At 36.1% G+C, this 25,238-nt stretch overlaps 1 protein-coding gene across 1 annotated transcript in view; it reads right to left on the bottom strand.

Annotated features, from left to right (window-relative positions):
- Positions 1–25,238, bottom strand: part of CPS1 (carbamoyl-phosphate synthase 1) — a 355,746-nt gene that overhangs the window by 101,815 nt on the left and 228,693 nt on the right. The window contains exon 9 of the mRNA XM_054506025.2: positions 22,229–22,375. Coding sequence (XP_054362000.1) covers positions 22,229–22,375 — 147 coding nt within the window. The remainder of the gene's footprint in view (positions 1–22,228; positions 22,376–25,238) is intronic.

Raw genomic sequence — 25,238 nt, 5'->3', positions numbered from 1 at the left:
GAGTTGTCCCAAGGGCTGCCCCTCCACACCAGCTTTATGATCATAAAGAAGTTGAAACTTTATCACTCTATTAATACTGATACAAAAGCAGGTACTATGAAACATCTAAAAATAGATCACATTATAGTTTTTAGTAGAGTTAATTATATCCATGCCTGGTTCTCTCTTTAGAGTACGAGGCATTCTGAATTTGATTACTTCACCATACTAATCTTTGAACAGCTTCTATAAAATTCTTGGCTAAGAAGAGGGACAATGAGAGAAACTTCTCTAAGAAGCAGGCATCAGCCACTCTTCAAAAATACACTAAATTCTATTGTTGAAACAATATAGGTCAAATCTCAATCTCCATAAAAGTCAGGGAAGAGAGAAATATGTTAAACTACACTTTGGGAGGCAAAATATAGACTGCAAAAACTACAGGGCAAAATAAGTGGAATATGGTCTTTAAAAATAACTATAAAGAAAAACATCTCTGCAAGAATTGAGGAAATTTTATTAATTTTTGGTGAAATTTTTTAAGATTGAAGATGGCATTGTGCTTATATTTAAAGTCTTTTTTAAAAAAGATATATAGTGAAATACTTAAGGATAAAATACTATGATATGGGGCGCCTGGGTGGCTCAGTCAGTTAAGCGGCTGCCTTCAGCTCAGGTCATGATCTCAGAGTCCTGGGATCAAGCCCCACATCGGGCTCCCTGTTCAGCAGAGAGCCTGCTTCTCCCTTTCTCTCTGCCTGCCACTCTGCCTACTTGTGCTCTCTATCTCTCTGTCAAATAAATAAATTTAAAAAAATACTATGATATCTGACATTTCCTTTAGAATATTCAGGGGTTAGGGTGAAAGGGTAGGGATATGAAATACATTCGGCCAGGAGTTGAAATTGTTGGAGTAAGGGAGATCAGTGTGCTCTTCTTTCTACAAAGATTAAGTGCAGCCATTAAAGAGAAACATAGGAATTCTCTACTTTCTTTCTCTCACATTTTTAGGACTGGACTCAGTGCCTAATCCTTTCATACCCTGCCATCCACCCCCACTCCCACCAAACACACACACACACACACACACACCAACCTTGGTATACAGCAGAAGCTCAGTAAGTGATTTCTAGACCTTTGTTACTACACTCCCTTAGCTTTGCAATATGCACTCAGCTTTTCCAATGTTAACATGGAAAAACCTGATTATTTTTCTGTAGTAGTCTTCTCTGTAGAAATACAATGCCTCTTTTAGGTACAAACTACACAAATCTCTTGGCATTGGAATGATTGCTCTTTAATGTATAAAGTAGTGTTTGATCATCTTTAAACCACTATATCCTGTGCCTAAATATTGTTTATGTGTAGGTATGCATACACATGAACTTATATTTACACACAAAATAATTTAGTATTTCCTATTAAAATTGATATGCTTAAGATACTCATCTCAACAGGAAAGTTCTTTTTTTTAAGTCAGAGGCACAGTGCATGGATTTCAAATTTATATTTCTGAGAAAGATTGGATAAAGTGCTGAACTGCACACTTTATATGTGTTTCTATGTGTGAGTGCATATGTGTGTGTCCACAGGCATAGTTAACCAAAAGAATTTTGTCCTTTACTTGGCTTATCAAATAATCTTTGAGATAGTTTTGTTTTATGTATAGCCTTGGAACTAGTGTTCGAGATCTCAAGCTTGATATTTTATCTTTAAGTAGTTATGGTTTATCTTCTCAGCAACTAAACTGAAAAAGCTTTTGGAATTTAAGAAACAAAACAGATGAACATAGAGGAAGGGAAGAAAAATAAAATAAGATGAAAATAGAGAGGGACTCTTAACTATAGGGAACAAACTGAGGGTTTCTGGACAGGAGATGTGTGGGGTGTTGGGGTAACTGGATGATGGGCATTAAGGGGGGCACTTAATGTAATGAGCACTGGGTGTTATCTGCAACTGATGAATCACTAAATTCTATCCCTGAAATTAATAATGCAGTGTACGTTAACTAAATTAAATTTAAATTAAAAAAAAAAGCTTTTGGATTTACTCAGAACAAAGGAAACCACAATATGTAATTAACGTAGTATGAGTGATGACAAGTTCTGAATTCTGCTTCTGTATACAGGAAATCAACTTTGCATGTCATTTCTTCTCATAGCATGATTTTCTTATTTTGCATTTTATTTTAACGTGCCAACTCTTGTTTACTTACAATTTAGGACAGAGGTTGATGATTTTAGGGATTAAGAGTGATAATGTTCAGTGTATTGCTAAGGATTGTTACAAGCTAATCAAATGTCTACAGTGATCGTTCTCAGTAGGGATATTTTTAATGGGAAAATTCCCTAGGTATCTCTAACATGTTTCACTAGGTGAAGCTCTTTGGTCCAAGTAATGAAAATTCACTGTCAAAAAAGTATTTTCTCCTAAAAGTATTATTTTCTGTTCTTGAGGAAGTCATGTGTAACCTACATGCTTTCACAAAATGAAAGGAGGAGAAAACATTTTCCTAAATAATATGTAACTTTGATAGAACCTAAAATAACTGTACCTACCTGGCAAAATGAGTGCGAACTACAAATTTCAACTGTTTTCTTTACACCAGTTTATCTATCCTACTCTAAGCCATCCCTGCCTAAAATATCATGTTTACTTTTTTACTTTTTTTTTTTCTTTTCTCTTCTTATCTAAGAATTTCAAATTGTCTGATCTCTGGGTTAGACACCATCTAATTATTTTAAGGAAAGGTAAAAATTAACATAAGCAAATCCAATTCTTGTTAGCCTGTTCCTACAATTCTATTTGGCATTTTTCTTTCTCTCTCCACGGGACTAGATTTCTACTTTGCTTTCAGTCTTTTAAAGATATATTTGAGGAGACATTTACTGTTGCCTGAAATAGTCCCTGAGACTGTGTTCAATATGTCTTTTTGATCCTTTAATTATATTTTTTGTTCTTTTTGGCAGCCTTTATAGATCTTCCAATCCTCTTTCTCACTATACATTATATTGTTACAAGGCGTCTGTTTATTGCCTATAGTACCCTTTATATTCCACTTAACTACATGGGCCTCTGATGAGTTTAAAATGATGAGTGCCAATTGACTTATCTATGAATTGATAGAGGAACTCTGAACAAAGAGCTAGTATTTGGAACCCCCTCTTCTAGCTAATAGTTCCCCAAATGCTATTTTATTCCAATGAGTCCAAAAGAAATCACCTTGTGACTTATTGTAAGATACTTTAGTAGCCTCATTCTAGTAGAAAGAGGTCCATAGCCTAGGAATTAGATTGTAACATTAAGGGATAATTTAAGTGCTTACTGCCAGAGCCCTTTAATACTTTGAATGCTGAAAGTACAAAGGAAACCTTAAGGAAGAGAAGCCTGTACATACAATGTCAGGAAAAGTAACCGAAGGATACATAAATATGAATTCTACTAAGTAAAGGACCTCTATCATGACATGGTCCCTATGTGTTTAATAAAAATATATGTGCCAAGAAGACTGCTTAGACATTCAGGTCAAAAACTCACTGAGCTCCTACCATGTACCAAATCCTACACTAGGCTCTAGAAACACATGGGCAAATGCCCCCAGGCCCTCCATTTAGCAAAAGGGCTAGATAAGTGCCTGAATGGTAAAAGGAAGAAACCTGAAGAAGAATATCACTGAAGCACCTGGAGATAACAAAGATAAATAAAATATCCTTTCCTTTGGTAGATTTTTCTTTAATAATAAAAAATTCACCCTTTTTTTTCCTTCTATGCTTTAAGTAATAAAAATTTAAATTTTAAGAAAGAAATTCATGTCAAATTTTGAATTTAAAGTTAAAAATTTAAAGACTCTTTCAAGGGGTACCTGTGTGGCTCAGTTGGTTAAGCATCTGGCTCTTGGTTTTGGCTCAAGTCTTGATCTCAGGGTCATGAGATCAAGCCCTGTCTCTGGCTTTGTGCTCAGTGCAGAGTGTGCTGGAGATTCTCTCTTCCTTTCCCTCTGTCCCTCCCACTTGTGCTCTCTCTCTCAAATAAATAAATCTTTAAAAGAAAAAGAAGATGCCTTCAAGTCTGCTCAAATGTCATCCGTCTTCTTGGCGAGATGTACATTGACCCTCTTATTTAAAATAATGTGCCTCCCAGTGCTCTATCCGCTCTTCCTTTATAGAAGTCATTGCCTCCTAACATATCATCCGGTGTCTTATTTTTGCCTGCCTTATCCCACTGGAAAGCAAATTTCATGTGGGCAGAGTATTCGGTCTGCTTTGTACACTGGTGCACCTCCAGGGCCAACATCAGTGCCCGGTACAGAGTAGACAATTGTTCAATTTTTGTTGCATGAATAAAGATTCATTGAGTGTCAATCTGAAGAAAATAACATAAGAAAATACCAGAAATCATTACTATTTCTATCATTATTATTCAGCTTTTAGTTTGTTCAAGGTATGAATTTAAAAATAAGCAAATACTTGTCTTGAGTCATCTTTCCATTATGCTTAACTAGGAATGCCTTTCTATAACATCTTTAATTTAGTCTCACAATGTGGAGATACTATGTTGGGAAAGAGATATGAGTGACATTGAGGGAGACAAGGGTGAAGAAGGGAAAGATCAGTGGCTGGTTATACCAGCATATGCATATTGAGTATGCTATATGTAAGAGTACAAATACATGTTGTGCAGAGCTAAGACAAATATCATGATAACTCGAAACAAAGGATCATTTATACCAATTTACTAGACATTTCACATGAAAGAGGCTGACGGTGCTTGAATTACTTAACTGTTTCATTCCCTATTTCACTTTGCAAACAGAGACAAAGAATGAGAAAGCTCTCCTTACCCAGTATATTCTAAAAATACAGGGGTAGGGGAAGAAAATAGACATTGGGGAGGGTATGTGCTATGGTGAACGCTGTGAATTGTGTAAGACTGTTGCATCACAGACCTGTACCTCTGAAACAAATAATGCAATATATGTTAAGAAAAGAAAAAGAAGAAGAAGAAGAAGATAGCAGGAGGGGAAGAATGAAGTGGGGGAATCAGAGGGGGAGACGAACCATGAGAGACTATGGACTCTGAGAAACAAACTGAGGGTTCTAGAGGGGAAAGGGGTGAGGGGATGGATTAGGCCAGTGATGGGTATTAAGGAGGGCATGTATTGCATGGAGCATAGGTGTTATATGCAAACAACGAATCATGGAACACTACATCAAAAACTAATGATGTAATGTATGGTGATTAACATAACATAATAAAAAAAGAAAAAAGAAAATTCTGTTTTATTCTATTGAATTTTAAGATAATTTATACAAATGAATCTTGAAGAAAAATTATTTTACATTTCTCATATTATTCTTGGGTATTAAAAATACGAGTTTGCCACAGCAGATTCAAGTGAAAGGTCTAAGGTAAGGTGAACTCAAAGGGATCAAAATTTATTTTGTACACTGAAAGCTGTTTACTTCTTGATCACCAGAGTTAGGTGAATAAACATGTATTATTACCCACCTTGTTCAAGTCGAAATTAGAGTCTAACTGACTGCTGCTGCCTACCTCTTTGTCAATCATTATAGAGCAATGTAAGCCTGCAATAAATTCCAAAGTGAGTTTAATCTGACCCCTGCTTGGTAGAATTATGAAGGATTTTAGTCTGGTTTGCGCTCACTAGACATGGAGAACAACTCTTCTCCAAAATGTGAATACTTATATGAGCATTATTTGCAGATGGCTACTTAGGATTTTTCCTTTGCTTTTGTTGTTGTTGCTGTTTTTATTGTTGACCTGGGATGAACAGTTTCAATTCTTTTTACATGTCCTTATAGTTCTTCATTTTACTTTTTCCCCTCTGGGTCTTTAACTAGTATCCCAATAACTTTTCTCAGTAAAACCTTCAGGAAAATTAAGTTCCATGTGTGGCAGGATCCACTTAGTGGCTTAATTTCGACTGAGCACTCATTTTCATTAGTGTAATTCTTCATCACTAATTAAATGCATATGAAATTATAAGAATATTCTTCAAATCTCAAGATTATAGCCAATAAAAAATTTAACTTTTAATTCACTATCTAATTTTAGATTTTAGTGCCTCAAAGTCAAAAGACTAGTTAAATGTTGTTGTTGTTAGTTGCTTTTATTCATATTGACTCAACCAAAATGACAATAAAATGCTGAGATATAACAAAGAAATTTTGGGTCATATCTGTACCCATCTTCAGCTTAGCAGTTAAGAGATATTTAAACTGATTTTATTAATGGAATGTAAATCAATCCCTTTTCTCCACTCAATATCCTTTACCACCCCAAACAAGCATAGTCCCCTAAAGATAACAAGGAGAGGAACCTTAGCACAAGGGACAGCAGAACAAGAAGCATCTATCTGGAAATCTCATTTCAATAAGGTCAATCACATTGGGTTTGCCAAATGCTTAGATCACAGATTTGAAAGATAAAATAACTATGCATTATAAATATATAAATATATATAGACACTTCAGGATAAGAGTAAGTATAATTTTCCATCTAACAAGGTAAGGAATTATTTTAAGTATAGAGGGGGTAGATTTCTGGAGAAAAGCAAGTGTTTCAGGAGAAAAAAAATTCATAGACTATGGTCAGTTACTTCTTCTAGCCTGACCCCATCCATACCAATCTGTGTACAGCCCTATCTATTAGGGACTACTTAAAACTGTGTTCTGTGATTATCATATGATCTCCCTCGTATGTGGAATTTAAGAAACAAAACAAGAGGATCATAGAGGAAGAGAGAAAAAAATAAAACAAGACAAAATCAGAGAGACAAACCATAGGAGAGTCTTAATTATAGGAAACAAACTGAGGGTTGCTGAAGGGGAAGGGGGTGAGCATTTGATGTAATGAGCACTGGGTATTATGTAAGACTGATGTAATGAGCACTGGGTATTATATAAGACTGATGAGTCACTGAACTCTACCTCTGAAACAAATAATACATTACATGTTAATTAATTGAATTTAAATGAATGAATGAATGAATGAATGAATGAATGAAACTGTGGTCTGTGGAAGGGAAGGAGGGTAATATAAATGCGGTTGGATTGGAGAGAGCAATTTTGACCATCTCTCCCACCTTTCACCGTTTTGCTTTCTCTCTCCCTGCCCCCCACCCTTCCTGGTAAAATATGTATTTCACTGGTTTTTTGGTTTGTTTTTTGTTTGCTTAGTTTTGGTTTTGGTTTTATAAATGTGATTAATTATTGTGTATTAAAGGTCAACTCTACAGATGCCTTTGGAGACTTTGTCAGAAAAACAAGCCTTGAAGAGCCATAATGACTCAGGTATGCCCAAGTTCTCACCCTCATCCCTGCCCTCCCTTCTTTCTACCTACCTGAACTCTACCACTTGTTAGAAACCCAAGTTTGATCATCCTTGTACATTAACCAAACAAGCAGTAGAAGACTTGTCCCTTTCCAAGTTAAGGCTAAACAAAAATTGGCGCTTATTATTTACTGCCCCATATCCAAGTATATGACCAATTTCTCCAGTAAGATTATAGGCAACCCCAGACAACATCAAGGACAGAGAGCCTGCCTTGTCTTTCCAACACAGCCTCACTAGCACATAACACAATGTCTGGCACATAGTGGGTGATTGGAGAAACCATTTTATACCTCCCTGAATTCATACGTTGGCCCATGAAGTTAACTTTCAGAGACTTTGGAAAGGTCATTTAACCCCTGGTCCACAAAGTAAAAGTAAGAGGAATGATTGGTGACTTTGGGAAATGGAATTGAGCAAGACTGGCTCAGCTCTTCTTTTTTTTTTTTATTCTTATATTATCCCCATACATTACAACATTAGTTTTTGATGTAGTGTTCCATGATTCATTGTTTGTGCATAACACCTAGTGCTCCATGCAGAATGTGCCCTCCTCAATACCCATCACCAGGCTAACCCATCCTCCCACCCCCCTCCCCTCTAGAACCCTCAGTTTGTTTTTCAGAGTCCATCGTCTCTCATGGTTCGTCTACCCCTCCGATTTCCCCCCCTTCATTCTTCCCCTCCTGCTACCTTCTTCTTCTTCTTCTTTTTTTTTTCTTAACATATATTGCATTATTTGTTTCAGAGGTACAGATCTGAGATTCAACAGTCTTGCACAATTCACAGCGCTTACCAGAGCACATAACCTCCCCAGTGTCTATCACCCAGTCACCCCTTCCCTCCCACCCCACCCCCTACTCCAGCAACCCTCAGTTTGTTTCCTGCGATTAAGAATTCCTCATATCAGTGAGGTCATATGATACATGTCTTTCTCTGTTTGACTTATTTCGCTCAACATAATACCCTCCAGTTCCAACCACGTCGTTGCAAATGGCAAGATCTCATTCCTTTTGATGGCTGCATAATATTCCATTGTATATATATATACCACCCTTCTTTATCCATTCATCTGTCGATGGACATCTTGGTTCTTTCCACAGTTTGGCTATTGTGGACATTGCTGCTATAAACATCGGGGTGCATGTACCCTTTCGGATTCCTACTTTTGTATCTTTGGGGTAAATACCCAGTAGTGCAATTGCTGGATCATATGGTAGCTCTATTTTCAACTGTTTGAGGAACCTCCATACTGTTTTCCAGAGTGGCTGCACCAGCTTGCATTCCCACCAACAGTGTAGGAGGGTTCCCCTTTCTCTGCATCCCCGCCATCATCTGTCGTTTCCTGACTTGTTAATTTTTGGCTCAGCTCTTCTTAACTCTCTTTTCAAAGAAACCTGTTCTCAGTTGTACATCAAGATGGGAGAGCTGCAGCTGTGAGTGAATACACTTGACTCAGGGAATAGGAGTTATAAGAAACCTATTTCGTTACAGATCTAGGCCCTGGCTTCTGAAAAGCTTTAACAGTAATAAAGCTGATATTCAGATTGCTGTCTATTTGAATACTGTGTCTTATTTCTGTATTGATTCTAAATATAGAGATTGAAGAGAGGGTATCATTAATTATCACCCTAAAATCTTACCGGTAGAAAGTACCTTGCAAATACTGATTGGTTGAATGAATGAATGAATGAATGAATGAATGAATGAATGAATGAATGAATGAATGAATGAATCTTTGAATGAATGGCTATCAGGTGGCAAAGATGCTACGTAATTCTATTTTTGTTTCTCTGGAGCATAATTGGCTTGCAGAATGCACTCCTGCTTTGCTCCAGTCTTATTTTAACTATTCCTCTTAGGCACTGCTCACAAAGGTTAAGAAGCGATGGGCAATGTACAGCTGTCTTTAACTCTATGTGATTTATTTCCTGGGAGACTAGTTAAGGGAATAAAGAACACCTGCTTTCACAGTATTTTTCTCTTCCATATTCCACCAACTAGAGATGTAACTGGGTATAGCAATTCCTTTTTATAAAGCCATTACATCATACTTAAGCTTTATTCACACTTTAGTAAAATCACTTTAATCAGATAATCTACTAACTGTTTAGCAGAGTACTGCTAAATGATAATGAATTCAGTAAAACAGAAAAAAGGAAAGCATGCACTCTCTTCCAAACGATCTTCTCCATTATTTCCTTTAATACTGAAAATAATAAACATCTATTTTTTTCATTTTATACTTAATATAAGTTTTTACTTTTCACCACATTTTGAATTCTTATTTCATTTGTCTTATTTTTGGTTGAATTCTTTTATAAAATGTAGATTTCTAATTCAGTATTTTTCTAGTAGCAATCGGTTTTACAAATCTTTCAAGTCCAAAGATATTAAGTCTAATAGTAAGATGTTGGAGTTTCAGTGTCTCTCTCTTTGGCATCTTTTCCTAACATCCCTTGGGAGTAACAACTTTCAGATCACATCTGGTCCTACAGGCTAGATAATAAAGTTACTTAAATAATTACTACTGCAATTAAAAATAATTCCACTGTTAATGGGAATGCAAAATGATGCAGCCACTATGGGAAATGGTATGGAGATCTTTCAAAAAAGAAGTAAAACTGGATTAACATATAGCCCAGCAACCCTACTTCTGGATATTTATCCAAAGAACTGAATTCAGGATCTCAAAGAGATATTAAAACTTCATCTTCATTACAGCATTATTCACAATAGTCAAGATATGGAAGCAACCTAAACATCCATCAACAGATGAGTAGATAAAGAAAATGCAGGCATATACATACAATAGAATATTATTCAGCTTTAAAAAAGGAAGGAAATCCTGTTATATATGGCAACATGGATGGACCTTGAGGACAGTATGCTAAGTGAAATAAACCGGTCACAGAAGGACAAATATTGCATGAGTCCACTTATATAAGATACCTGAAATAGTCAAACTCATAGAATCAGAAAGAAGAAATGTGGTTGCCAGGGGCCAGGGGAAGAGGGAAATGGGAGTTACTAACCAACAGACATAAAGTCTCAAATGTTTAAGATGAATAAGTTCTAGTGATCTGCATACAACATTATCCCTAAAACTGCATTGTACAGTTAAAAATCTGTTAAGAGGATGGATCTCAGGTTAAGTACTCTTACTACAATAAAATAATAAAATAAAATAAAACAGTTCTACCTCAGCACATAGTATCTAATAATTCATAATGACTATTAATAACTCATAGGTAGTCATCTATTTGCTACTAGAATTAACTCCATACTACATTGGATTTTGTCCCCACCCAAGAGAAAATCTCCATCATCATTTATTATTGCCTCCCAATTGTTCCCCCTGTTTCCAAACTCTCCCTGCTTCTACCTATCTCATGCAGTGCAGTTAAAGGTTATCTTTCTTAAACATTTATTGCATAACACTAATCTTCACATTCCCCAATTAACATTCCAAGCCCCCTCATCTGGCCCGTTCTCTATATGAAATCCCTTAGGCTCCCCACCCCTCTAGACTTTGTGCATAAATGTCTTCCTCTTTACGTGTTTATGTCCTGGTTATCCTTCTTAGTCCTGCTCATGATATGCCTTCAAAGATCCCCCAAGTCAGGATTAACCACTGATTTTCCTGTGCTCTCACTGCATGTGTGTGTATACTAGTTTTGTGTTACCTTTTGTTTTAATTGCTTAAGTTACTCTTCTACCCTGCTAGATCATGACTTCTGAGACAGAAAATTCAATGCCTAATTTAATTTTCTATCCTCACAGAAATAGCCCACTGTTATTCACACAGTAAGGCAATCACTATGTACTTGGTGAATGCACAGAAATATGGGCGATCATGTGATGTTAGGATGTTGTTCACATGCTGATATTATGGTTTTTCAAAAAATTCTCTGATGCCACTGGCTACTGGGTTTTGTTTGCTTGTTTATTTTTACCTGAAAGCAAAGACAGATGTCCCACATAGGTATAGTCCATGCTAAAAGATGGAAGACGAAAGTAAAGAATAAGTTAGGACTGGTTGGCAACCCTTGCCTCATAAGCATCCCTAGATTTCTATACCAACTAGTTGTCATACAGCTAATGTCTTCAGAAGAGTCTAGAAGATGATCTCTAATCACTATCCTTTGGGTTTCCTAATGGGTTGCTTCCATTACTAATATTATTATCTTAACGTCAACATAAATATAATCCTCCATCACTGGGGAAAAGGAATAATAAACTAGATGTGCATACATAGCCCAATTATTCTCCTTTCCTCCTTTACTTTTTTAAAAAAATTTATTCACTTATTTTAGAGGACAAGAGGGGTGGGTGGGGGGGAAGAGGTAGAGGGAGAAGAAGAGGGAGAGAACCTCCAATAGACTGTCCACTGAGCATGGAGCCCAACACAGTGCTCAATCTCAACACGACCTGAGTTGGAGGCTTAACCGACTGAGCCACCCAGGTGCCTCTCTTCCTTTACTTGTCATCTAAAATACTTGCCAAATTTTTCTATATGTCATTGGCAAATTCATTTATTTTAATTCACTAACACGGTCTCATAATATTACACCTCTATACCAAATCCCCAAATAGTTTACAACTAATAGTCTATCTTTATCTCCCTCTGAAAAAAAAAACTGAGACTGCCATATTTTTACTGATATTGTTGCTGAGGTTTACATTTAATGCTGGTACATACTTGACACTCAATAAAGATTTTAACTAAATTTGAGAATAGTAACTAAAGATGACAAGTATACTTCAATTTTTCTCTACTTTGTGTCCATATGTTAATGTACTTCCCACTTTGTTTTGTTTCTATTTTAATTCTGGAGTAATCGTAATGTTTGAAAAAAAATAAAGTATACCATGTCTTAAGCATGTCTTATAAAAGTAGATCAACCTGTCACGATCCTGTTTCTACCTTTTGGTATTGCTTTAATGAGACCCTGTTAAGGCATAAACCAGATGGCATATATAGTTATCTATGTTTATTAAAGTCTATATGCAGTTGCACAAATAAATTTTGTATGTAGATTTGAATGATAAATGTCTACTGTTCTGACAAAGGTATTTTATTTCAAATAGAATTATGAAGTTATGTTGGAAAAATAGGATTTCGGAGAACACTGACCTCACTGAGGGCTCCACCCTGATCCCCTTCTCAAGGCCTCATTAATAATAATTAACATGATGTGTTAGGCACTGTTTCTAAAGTTATCAATGGATTTTCTCATCTAACCTTCACAAAAAACAATGAGGTCGGTGATGTTAAGATCTCTATTTTACAGTAAAGCAAATTGAGGTTTGGAGGAGTCAAGATCATTCCACTAGTAAATGGAAAAGCAGTGACTTCTGAACATAGTCAGTGTGACTTAGAATCCACAATGCTTTACCCCATCATAACCTTCTGCATGAAGCCAAGTAGAAAATTTCAGTTTAAACTGAGTTATGTATAGCCCCTTTTTCTTTTTCTAAGCTTACTTCTATTTCTTCTTTCCAATTTTTTTAAATGGGGATAATAAGCAACTCAATTACAAACTCACTTGAATTTATTTATAAGAGCTTTCTTTCAAAACTGCCATGGATAAACTGCCAGGTGCCCAGGTCAACCGAGAACCACCTATCTGTAAATCTATAAATTGTCGAAGTGGAATATCAAGTCATTAATCATATCCTATAATCTTAGGAGAACCAGAAGGCTTTGAGAACTTTGCATACCGATTGCAGGCCCTTGAGTTCTGCAGTCAAATGCTCTACCACTGAGCTATACCCCCTGGCCCTTGAGTTCTGAAGCTCTCAAGACTGTCAGGACTATCCGTGCTGTGAACATGGAGATGCACCTCTCAGTCCCCCTTCATGAAGGCCCTGCTGCCCTGCTGCAAGGGGTGAGGTCAGAGGACAGTCACCAGCAATCAGTTCCTTCAGGGTCTACCTCAGCTGCAGAAAGCTGCTTTGCCACAGGCCCTGCAGGGAGAGCCCCATGCCTGCACTGGTTACTGAGCTAGGCAGGGAGATGAAGGCCCAGGCCCGACACAGGAAACTCTAATGGGCAAGAGCTTTCTGTCAGGTTGACCTACGCTTTCTCAAACCTGCATCATAGTTTACTTCTTCTCTGCCCGACTCCGTTCCCTCAAACTTTCCTCCACCAGAGTTAACCCTTAATAAATATCTGGCTCCCTAAACACCATTTCAGTATCTGCTTCTGGAGAACCTAACTTATGATAGACACTTAAGCCAAACAAGTCAATAAGAATTCAAAGGCTTTGGAGAGTCTGTTTATGGGGGTTCTAGCCCAGAAACCACTAGATGCATGTGGAACACTGAAGGACACCTGAATGGTTTACTTTCTTCATGTACCCCTAAAACGTAAGAATTAGCCCTGACTTCAAGTGAATTTGGCATAGTGCCTAAAGGTCAGTCAAGGTCCTTAGGCCAAAGCTAATGGTACCTCCAAGTTGCTCAATGACCAGGAGCAGACATTCACTTTTAGGGGCCACTAAGCACAAGTTCAGCATGCAACTGCCTAAAATAAAACTCATACACATACACACACACACACACACACATACACCCCTATACCTTCTAAAGCTCTCTTGATTGACCTTGAACCATGTTTAAATTGTATCTGCAATTAATAACATTATCTCCACCTCTTCACAATTGTATTTTTCTCCCATCCATGCAATTATATTTACAAAACATCCAAACAAGCCCCTGCACCTCATGCCCACCCTGCCAAATAAGGCCAGGGTTTGTAGCCAATGTGGAGAGCAAGAAAAATGCATTAAAACTAGCTCATACTCAGAGTTTGGTTTCTTTTAGCCTGGAGCATACAGATATTTTGGATCAGGGAGCCAGTTAGATTATAAAATAAGGAGTCAAAAATTGTGTGTTCTTGTGACTTTATATGATTTTGCAGGATAAAGACTGAAATTCGTAGTCCCCATGTCCTAGTAATACTAAATATTACTTTTGTCCACAAATTTATAGGAGGAACATTGTAAGATTGTAAATTTTCCCACACTTAATATTTAAATAGGCTAAAATGGATTTTTTCTGTGTATATTTAATTACCCCATTTTTAATCTTTTATTTTACAATTGTACTTTTCTCTAAATTAAACTGAATTACATAAATTTCTACATGACCCCTATTCTTATATTACTTTTTAAATGGAACCTTTAGTAAACTGCACAATCTTTGGGTGTTGTACTTTCTGGTATTTATAAAACCTGGTGATTCTTTCACAAAGCATAGGTAATTTCTGACGAAAATACATTTTTTGAGGGAGCTTGCATATAAGTAGAAATTCCAACAAATTCTCAATTTGTTGGTTTGTCTGCCAAGGAAGTTGATATTGTTGTTTTACCATACCATAATTTTTTTTTAATGATCTCAAAAATGTGACACTGTAAGCAAATCTGACATTTTCCCTAAATATCTCACTCATCTCTTTAGGGCTTTTGATTTTTTCCTTAAAATTAAAATTCATTGTAAACCTACATTTATGGGTCTATTTTCATTTCCTAGGAAGATGACTGATTAACTTTATGGGACCACAAATAAATGACCGAAATTTTATACCCTAATACTCTCAGTTTGAAATCAGGTTTAAAAGGATAGATGATTCAAAGCACTTTCCAGGATAAGAACAATGCAACTGTTAATAGGAGTCACACAGCTAAATCCTCCTTCGAAAAGCTTTGAAAATGTGTCCCTGGTGTTATGCTCAACTTATTTATAGAGAGCTTTGGCTTAGGAAGTAACAGTCAAAATTCAAGCATAATTTATAATTTAACCTATAAAAGTTTTAAAAGAGCCCAATATTCATTACTGTCTTTAGGCTTTTCCTTTGCACTCAGTATTATGTTATTAAAAGTCATCCACTTGTTCCTTAATCATTCCACATCCCAGAATCATTCTGGGCTAACTTTGAAGATATTGGTCCTTCACTTTGAAGCAGTTTTCTTTGGATCCATTAGTTTGAGACAGTGGAAACAAGTCAAAATGAGACTTTTCTTGCAGTTTAAAATTGCTAGCAATAAACACCATCACATTAGATTTCTGCATATGTGAAGCTTACAGGACTATAAGAGAAAGAAACAAATTGAAAATTGAAAAACAGCATGTTTCGTTACAATACATGACAATATTTTGGTTGAAGTGGAAGGAATATGTCAACTATTAATAGCACTGCCCTAAAATATCCTATTTATAGAATGGCTAATTAAAGCAAGAATCCTTACTAATTCTTTGATTTAAACAGTCTGTTCTCCAAATGCAACAAAAAAGGAGGAAAATAAGAAAGAAAAATAAATGTGATTTATTTTATGTGGGGATAAAGTGCAGTAGATAAATGGGCTCTTGAGTAAGCAAAACATTACAGCAGGAGAAATGATTTAGAGCATTCTGAAGCCAGATTAAACAACAACGATGACTCCAAGTATATAAGGACGGTAAACAAAACGCCAAATTAAAAAATTCCACGTGGCGTTTGGGCCTAATTAAAATTCTAACCAGATTTGCTATGGTTATATTTCATTTGTTGTACAAAAACAGACATCCACGTGTCCTTGTGTGAACTCCAGCACTTACACATCCGTGAAATGGGAATAACTGCATTGTTTCTTCCCCTGGGTGTGAGAATTTACCAGCAAAATGTTCTGGATATAAAGGCTTGAGCTAATTTAGCAATAAACTCCATAAAAGATTTGAATATAAAACATTATAGTTGCAATAATCCCCTTAAGCTAGTACTAGAAATGAAAATTATTTACTCTGGGAATCTGACTATATTGCTGTTAAATCATTTGCTTATGTAAATTATTCGTATATCAGAAAAAGTAGAAGTCCCATGTGTTTATTTCCATTTTCACCAAGGCCTAAAGCCATATAACATATCTGATTTCTGGCTTACCTGATGTTTCTTAGCTATTAGCTTACATCAGTACTCATCCTCTCAAGAAATAAAATAAATCTGAACCAAGCTTTAGGAAGGAAGAAGCTTAAAGCCAGAATTTATTTCAGTTATTACTGCATAGATAATATGGTAAAAGTTAAAATCTTAAAGCATTCTTTATTGGTAAATTAAACCTTATTTTTCATTCTTGGAGTAGTACTATCAAAATATGGATACTTAATATTCAGAATTCAGGCACAATTTTTAAGTGTGGAAATATTTAATGAGACTTCTCTGCAGTTATAATGTCTAATACTTCAACAATTAAAAGTACTGTAAGAGCAGTAATCAATTAAGCCTTACGACATCATAAGTTAAAAGCCTTACAACATCCTACATTAATATTAAGTTATCTGCCTTTGGTTAAACATAGGCCGTTGTAGGGGGGGAAAAAATAACAAGGTTAATTTACTTGAATACTTCTCTGTTCCGGATATTTGTAAACAAATGAGTCAGATTCATAAGTAATTTTTATTCTAGTTATGTTTCTCATTATAAATAAAATACAGCATTTAGAAAAATTCCATTATAAAGTATGTTCATAAAGTGTAAGTTTATTAACAAATACCATAACGAGCAACTCCTATGTGGTAAAATTGTTCTGAATCTGGGAGGGACCTCCAATATTGTAAGCTAATTTTTATTTTATGGTAATAAATTAATATGGTTTTATTTAATTCTACATCATAGATGAAACTTATTCAGTAAAATTCTTAGTGGTACATCGACTCATCTGTTAGAACTTCATGTTAGCCAGTGATCTCCCTGTGAAATATAAAAGATTGATATATGACATTGAGTAAGTTGACAAAAAAAGAAAAAAGGGTAAAAGAGTCTTGAAAATATTTTCATGAGTTGAATTCATTTAGACCAGATGAAGAAAATCAAGTGGAAACTAAAGGTACTAGGACTAAGGAGTCCAAAACGAAGTCTTATGCTGGCTCATGTAACTTCTTTCCAGTCTTCAATCACTAAAAATACCCTAGAAAATGCTAGTCCCATCAAGGACATTCAGTCTTGCATAGCAAACTGTGGAAGCATTGAAGTGGGCTCTGGCATGACCATTGCTTAAGAGATACTGAAAACTCTCTACTATACCCCAGCCTTTGGTACAAGTCAGAAATGTGAAAAAGGTTTAATGAAGATGTGAGGGCAAAAGAATGTTCTCTATTTCCACAAGAGTAGAACTTAAATTCGCTTCTACATGATCAGTAATTCTGCTAAGCATGGTCAGGTGGAAACTCAAATCTTCATCAGCTGGAGAAGGAAGCAGGAGTCCAAGACTCATGCCATTTCTACAGGCACTTCCCCCACCAGATTTCTTAGCTTCCTACTGAGGGTGGGGACTCAGATAAAGTGAGTGAAGTGCCTTTCGGGCAACATGGAAGGAGGCACACCATCGCCCTGCTAGTGAGGGTCTCCTTCAATGGTGTATTGTTAGTATCTCACTTGCCCTACCCTCATCTAGGCCCTGTTTGACTATCGCTTTTTCAACAGTTTTATGGCAAGAAGCTCAAAATTACAAAGCACTCTTGATGACCAGCAAATGAGTTTGCATTTTAGAAAGGCAGGGGGACGGGGGAGCAATATAAAAAATGGAGTACATAAACAAAAATGTTCAAAAGGGAGGTTACCTCCTAATTAAAGAAATATCATTCACCCAAATTTTACAAAGTTGCTAATCATCCAGACTAATTATTCAACCATTCATTTGGGATTGAAACATAATCTATTTTTTCAAAAATGTGCATCATCTTGGATGAAATCCAGCCCTAAAAACATATCTATATGTAGTAAAGGTCTGATACAATAGTTATTCTTGAAAGTGTATGATAAACCTATCCCTACCCCCACCTCTAAATATACAAAGAGGCTCCAATATAATAATGAACTCTATTTCAAGTGAATGTCTTTAAAGCTACTACAATATAACTAAAGGATTCTAATTGTAGGAGTTTTTGTAGTTGCCAATTTCTAATCAAATGACAATAGCTCCTCAAGATTGAGCTAAATAGGTAGTTTTATGTTGGAAATAGAATATAAAAATCTTACAAAATGAAAACCTTTCAAAGGGAATAATGACTCCTAGGGCTCAATTGTATCTGAAGTACCAGAGAGAAGGCTACTTGGACTGTTAGGTTCCTAGCTTAATTGTAACACAAGTCACCATTTTGAAAACCAAGTGGATTAATGTTAGAAGCAGTACCTATTGAACCCTTTTCATAAGGAACTTAACCTTTTCAATTTAATACCTTTGATTTCCAAATTCATTTGCAAGTAAAAATAAAACTAGTCTTGGTGACTTTCCAAGACCTGTGAATTCAGAATTCTTAAATTTATGTTTCTTGAAATCAGAGACTATCCACTTACTACCCATTTATTTCCACTTACGATTCTTCCTGTATACTCACAGGATAGAAGCTTTAAAAAAGGATATTAAGATGTACATCCTGACTTTTGGAACTGAATTCAAAATAGTAAAGATCCTTTGTTTCATAGTTCTTGAGTCTAATTTACTATAAGCAACATCTTCCTAGAGATATGTTTAATATTAAGGCAAAGGTGAAAAAAATCATTATATATATTTGAGAATTTTCATCAGACATTTTGTCATTGTAATAATTTGTAGTCCATGAAACACATGAAGAAACTCTGATCAGTCTACTAAGTCCTTCTACTAAAATGTATAGGACAGAATTTTTTTTAAGTAGCCAGGGTTTGGAGTGCCTGGGTGGCTCAGTCGGTTAAATGTCCAACTCCTGGTTTCTGTTCAGGTTGTGATTTCGCAGTCATGAGATGGAGCACCATGTTGGGCTCCGTGCTGAGTGGGGAGCCTGCTTCAGATTCTCCCTCCCCCTCCCCCTCTGCTCCTACCCCTGCTTGCTTGCACTCTCTCTCTCTCTTTCTCTCCCAAAATAAATAAATAAAACCTTAAGTATCCAGGGTTTGGTTTTACAGTATTTTATAGATTTTTTCTAAAGATTTTATTTATTTATTTGAGAGACAGCATGAATGGGGGAGGGACAGAATGAGAGGGAAAAGGACAAGCAGATTCCCTGCTGAGCTGGGAACCAGACACAGGCTGGAGATGGGGCTCAATCCCAGGACCCTGAGATCATAACCTGAGCCAAAGTCAGAAGCCTATATTTTAGGCATCTGAACAATATTTTATAGATTTTTAAGCACTGATTATATGTGATAGTCACATAATCCTTTGAGACTAAGTCAAGAATTGTTTCTACACTACAGATAACAATATATAGGCTCAAAGAGGACATGTGACTTGACCAAGTTCAGAGCATTAATAAATGCACAAGAGGGGTTAGAATTCAGATCTTTTTATTCCCCATCCAGTGTGTTTTCCACTACACAGCTACAACTGGCTGAAAGTAATATTGAGTACTGAACATTTTCTATGCTAATAGAAAAAGATTGAGGTCTCTAAAACTTCCATATGATATGGCTGTTGATCATGTATATCCTTGATATCTAATTCCTTTAAATGTAGAGCACCTTGAAATTCTTTCCTCTTCCTTGTAAGAGAAATACAACTGTGTCTATTGGCAAGGTACACTTTGTAAATATTGGCCACAGATAAATACACAAGAAAGGGCCACATAAAAGTACAAGTGCGTCACTGCTATCGTCAAGCCCACTCTGTCACCAATGGGACAAGAAAAGCGACCTCCCAAGCCATTGAAAAGGCAACTAATTTATAGGGCAATGCTTATAGATCTGCCCACAGGGTATCTTCTGCAATCTATTTACTAGCTATAACTAGCTATACTGCCACTAACCTTCAGTGACTACTCTCACTGCCCTTCACTGACCATTACATAACCACATTCTAAGAATTTTTAGGTGATGTCCATCTAAAAAGAAGAAATTTGCATATAATTTTCTAAAAGAGTTGCATTTTAAAAGTGAAAGCAGGAAGAAAAGTAGGTAGAGGACTGTTCCAAAATAAGTGAATAAAACACAAGCCCCCTTGGACTGCTGTACAGAATTTTAAGTCACTATTGTGAAGTTCAAGAACTTCTATTTTTCATGCCTGGCTTTCCTCCAAAACTCTGGCCAGTAATGATTGAGTGTGAGTAATGACTTCTACATCATGAAATGATGGCTTATTCCCCCTACAAATTTGTCATTCTTGGCTATGAACTTTGGCAGACCTTTAAAACATACATGCCACCCTGAGCTAGAAGAACTATTTTCACTGTAGTCTATCCATATAATTAAGTCATTTTGTTGTGGTTGTGATTGGGGTCATATAGAGCACTTACTATGATCATGGAGAACTGGTTCTAATCTCAGTCATATCTATGCCATTTTAAGTAGTCGCTCAATTTCTCCATTTCTGGTGTCTGATGGAGGTACACCTATCCCTGCCTACTTATTTTTGTAAGAAGAAAAAGATATTCCAAGGGACATGGACTTTGCAGTCTTAGAAGACACATCTAACTGTAAATGGTATTACTTTCATTACTATCTATTCTCTCTGGAGTGATATATGAGTACCCTTGAGATATTACTAACACTGAACTAAAACCAGTATTCACTCTCAGAGTTTGTATCTAGTCGCTGCATCTTTGATGATGGTTTAGAACATATCTCCTTTCTAGCTTCTTGTTGCAATTAAACTGGATCCAAGAAAATGGTTGTTTCTAGGTTTTTTAATTTAAAATGGTAGTGTCTGATACTTTCCCCTGAGATCTTGTGTTATTTCCCTCTCTCTCTCTCTCCTTCCCCCTCCTCACTCCTCACCTCTGTCTCTTTCTGTCTCCCTCTCTCTTCCTTTCCTTTTACTCTTATTCTTTCCCCACCCTGTCACTGGAGACCACAAAGATCAACAGGCACTGCTTAGCCCTACAGATGTCACTTGGGGCTAAATATCATACTGAATCCTGACTTGAGCAATCTAAGCAATAGAAGCTGTGGAAGCATTTGGAGGATTTTTAGTCAACCCAGTGAGCATACAAAGTATTAGCAGAACACTCAAAACTATTAGGACCTATTTTTACACCAACAGATAGAGGTTGTTTTGGGTTTTTTCTACTTCACTTTTTATAGCTCTTACTACTAAAGAAGCAATCTATTTAAAGCTATTGTGATTACTTAAACTTTATATTCACTAAAAATGTTTTTCATTGGCAAAGTTTCCATGGGGTAATTTCAGACTTCTCTGGTAATAAATGCCTTCATAAAGTTATAGGAAGCCACAGAAGCTCCTACTGGAATTTCACAATCCAATGGTGGGGAAGAACACTTCATGTTCTCTTCCCAGACCTGTTTTTCAGTTATAGATACATTCAGAAGGACAGAATTATCAGCAGCTAATTGCCTCAGTGTTTTAATCTGCAAAATAAAAATAATAAATGTGGACTCCCAAGGGAAGGGCTAAGAGGGAAAAGAAAAAAGTAAAGATAAGGTCTACATCATGGATAGCAAATATCAGAATTATGTGGATATTTTCCTTCCAAAATTTTTTCCTAAAAAATGACATTTCAAAAGAGAAAAATATTACAGTGAGCCAGGAAAGCATAGCTTAACACATTACCTTCTGTGCTGTGGTTCATGAACATGGAAGCAACTTTGTGTTTGAACCCTAACTGTTGCAGTAGTGACTGGGCACAGACAGAGCCCTGATAGCCTTTAAAAGTAATTTTTCCTAAACAGAACACTTACACTTTACATGTTCACAGGAACTGTGACCCTTCTTGACACTGGGTGAAAATTGCCATGATTTTACTCAGAGCAGTTGAAAATGAACATTTGCGAAACCCAGTAGACTCAATATTAAAGCCAATATTAATAAATTAGCACTTCAGAACTACATGCAAATCTGTATTGGCTTCCTAAGTAACACCTTTGCTTCATGCTAAACTACTCCCCATATGATTTTATCAGAAACAATAAATATGGGAATGTTACCTTGACAGAAAGGAGCCTGGTGCCAGGTCTTGAAAATTTCCATTGATGGTGTGCAATCACGTCGGTAAAGCCAAAACCAGTCTTCAGGGTCTTCACCACTTTGCAAGCTGTCAAAATCCTCGTCATTTTGAAGATATTGATTTGTGACTAAAATTAAATAAAACTATATATATTTATGAGAATTTTGTTTTAAGATTTTTTAAATTAATGTGAAAGAAAGATGGGGGGTGCAGTCCAGTGTTTAAGGCTGACTGCACAGCAATCTTTGAATTTCCATTCATTCTGTCATTAAATGTCTTTAGCCACAGCTCCTCCTTCTCTTAACCCCTCCTCCTGAGGTAATGTTCGGAGATGTTCCATGGACATGTAATACAAATTGCAACACATCAAACACTACCTTCTCCTGCTGAGATAATGCTAGCGTTGTAGAAAACCAGTCATCCATCAAAGGAACTGCTTATGCAGCTGAATAAAATGACCTAGACACAGCGGATAACCTTAGGAATCTCACCCTAAAGAGTAGTAACTTTCTAATAATGCCAAAGATCAAAGGCTTTTACTTGTCTTAGATGTGATGTCTAATTTGCCTCAAAAGAGGTTTTGGATTCCCAAAGAAACCTGAAGAATTGCCATTTTCTGCTTAGAAAAAGATGTTGCAAACCACATATTGTAAAAATTACATCAGAATGAACTTTTCTCCATAAATAAAGATTGTTCTTTTTTGAGTTAATAAAGTAGTATATTACATCCTTACTATTGCATTGTTTTGTATTCCAAATCTTAAAGCAATCAGCAATATTAAGTAAAACACAACTGGAGCAAAGTAGCCTGTTTATATATCTCTCTCTTAAGAGTTATAAGAGTCATAAGAAGTGTATGAACAAGAGCAAGCATTGATTTTCATGTAAGTATTATTCCTAAGTCAAGATTTTTTTAGTTTTTAAAATGTTACATTTATAAAATTCTTGAGCATTCATGCTTCAACTAAGTCGAAATGGATTCATGTAGCCTTTCAATCCCATATTTAATCAGGTAGGCAAAGGGTCTCATTGGCTTGTGGAAGCGCTCATGTCAGTCATGTGTCTGTGTAGATCAGGAAGCACTGTAGCATCATCCTTTAGTATCCCTGCAAAGGAGGCCAAGAAATGAAACCTCCCTACCAGGGCTTCCCATATGGAAAAGATGGCATAGAATGGCATAGAGATTGTAAACTTCACATGCATAAGATGAGTGCCAGAACTGGGGGAGTGAGATGACTTTGTTTTTTTTAAAAAAGGAACAAAGCTTAAGTTCAGTCTTCTGTCTTCCTTAATGCATTTTGTATAAACATTCTCTGAAGCCAAAGTACTTCATTGTCCCTGGTGATAGAAAACTGAAAAAATAGTCTCAATCTAGTGTATATAAGTAATTAATAAAATAAGTAATGTTATGGTAGTGTGTCCAAATGCAATGGAAAAGTAAAGAGAAAGAGAAAGAAGAAAGAAAGAAAGAAAGAAAGAAAGAAAGAAAGAAAGAAAGAAAGAAAGAAAGAAAGAAAGAAAGAAAGAAAGAAAAAGGCCTCCTTGCTCATGTCCAGTAAAATTTAAGTATGGGATTATGTTTTCCTGAACTATGTTATCCTAAAGGATGCATAAGTGTTCACCAAGAGGATGAAAGGGGAAAAAAACAGAAGGGATGGCATGAGCAACAGCACTCACATGAAAATCATATGGTATATGGGGGGAAAAAAAGAAGCTGCAACAGTCTGATGAAGCCTGGCTGCAGGTATAGGGTGGGAAAGTGAACAGGAAACAAAACATGGAAGACTTTGTGTGCCTTAAAATGGTTGGCCTTAATTCATAAATACTGTTCATGGTAGTCATGGAAGTGTTTTTGAAAAGAGATGGAATTTCTGTGAAAGAAAAAATGAATTAGAAAAAATGAATTGGAGGACATTGAAACCGGTAGAAGAAAAACTCCCAACTCAGAATACAAAGATTTTAAAAACAGTACTTACTACTTACTGGCTTAGTCTAATTCCATATTAGGCCTTGGTCTCACCCCTTGTGTTTGTGTCTCTGTCTGTCTGTCTGTCTCTCTCTCTCTCTCTCTCTCTATATATATATATTGACAGGCTTAACTTTCCCTATTTAGAACAATGACATATATTTATACTTACTTTGGAAAATTTTTTAAATGCAAAATAAATTTAAATCAGTCATAGTCCCATTACCCAGAGGTACTCATGCAGTAGACATTGTAGTATATTTTCTCCCTTCTTTCCCTGCACTTTGAACATGACAGTTGGGGTACTGAAGACTTCAGAGTTTGAACAAGGAAAAGACATTAGTAAGTACCTTCATAGACATTTATAACAGTTAGCCAAAAGCATGATGAACTAAACATGGTTTTCCAGAGAGATGTCTACAACTTGAGGATATAATTCCATGACTCTAGAGTCTAAAGAAAAATGTAGGCCTGAGAGTTGTAATGGGCTTTCATTTGGGTCAGTAAAAGGCCCTGGATGTAGGCTCTGGTCTCTGTTTCCAGTCATCAAAATGAAAGAAGAAAGGCAGAATATTTAGATTTTTTTTTTTTTAAGTATTCTGAATTAGAGACTTAGAAAACTCACCCATCATAATTCTACAATCATCTTGGGAATTGGAAAGACCAATAAATAAAATGATGAGTAGTTTCAGATTTGAGTGTTAAAGATCGACTGAAATCTACAACAAAACTGGAAAAAAAAAAACAAAGATTGTCGGTGAGGGAGTTTACATCAGGATAGATCAAAAGGGTGAGATGATAAGAGCTGATTGGTAGGAAACATTAAAGCTAGAGATGAAAAATTTAGTGGAAATATTAAACTTTTATGAAAGACATTTATCAAAGCATTTTAAGAGAAAGTATTTTTCAGGTTGGAATGATTTTTTTTTCCCCTCTGATAGCATTTACATGGTCCTCCCCTCATGTAAGCTGTCTGCGCACAACTAAGCAGGGTGACAGGCATGCATGCATGTACACACAGGGG

Source organism: Mirounga angustirostris, unplaced genomic scaffold (genome assembly GCF_029215605.1).
Source record: "Mirounga angustirostris isolate CCGP_5_RB_7025 unplaced genomic scaffold, mMirAng1.0.hap1 SCAF_3, whole genome shotgun sequence".
Classification (NCBI taxonomy): Eukaryota; Metazoa; Chordata; class Mammalia; order Carnivora; family Phocidae; genus Mirounga; species Mirounga angustirostris.
This window is presented reverse-complemented; position numbering and strand designations above follow the sequence as displayed.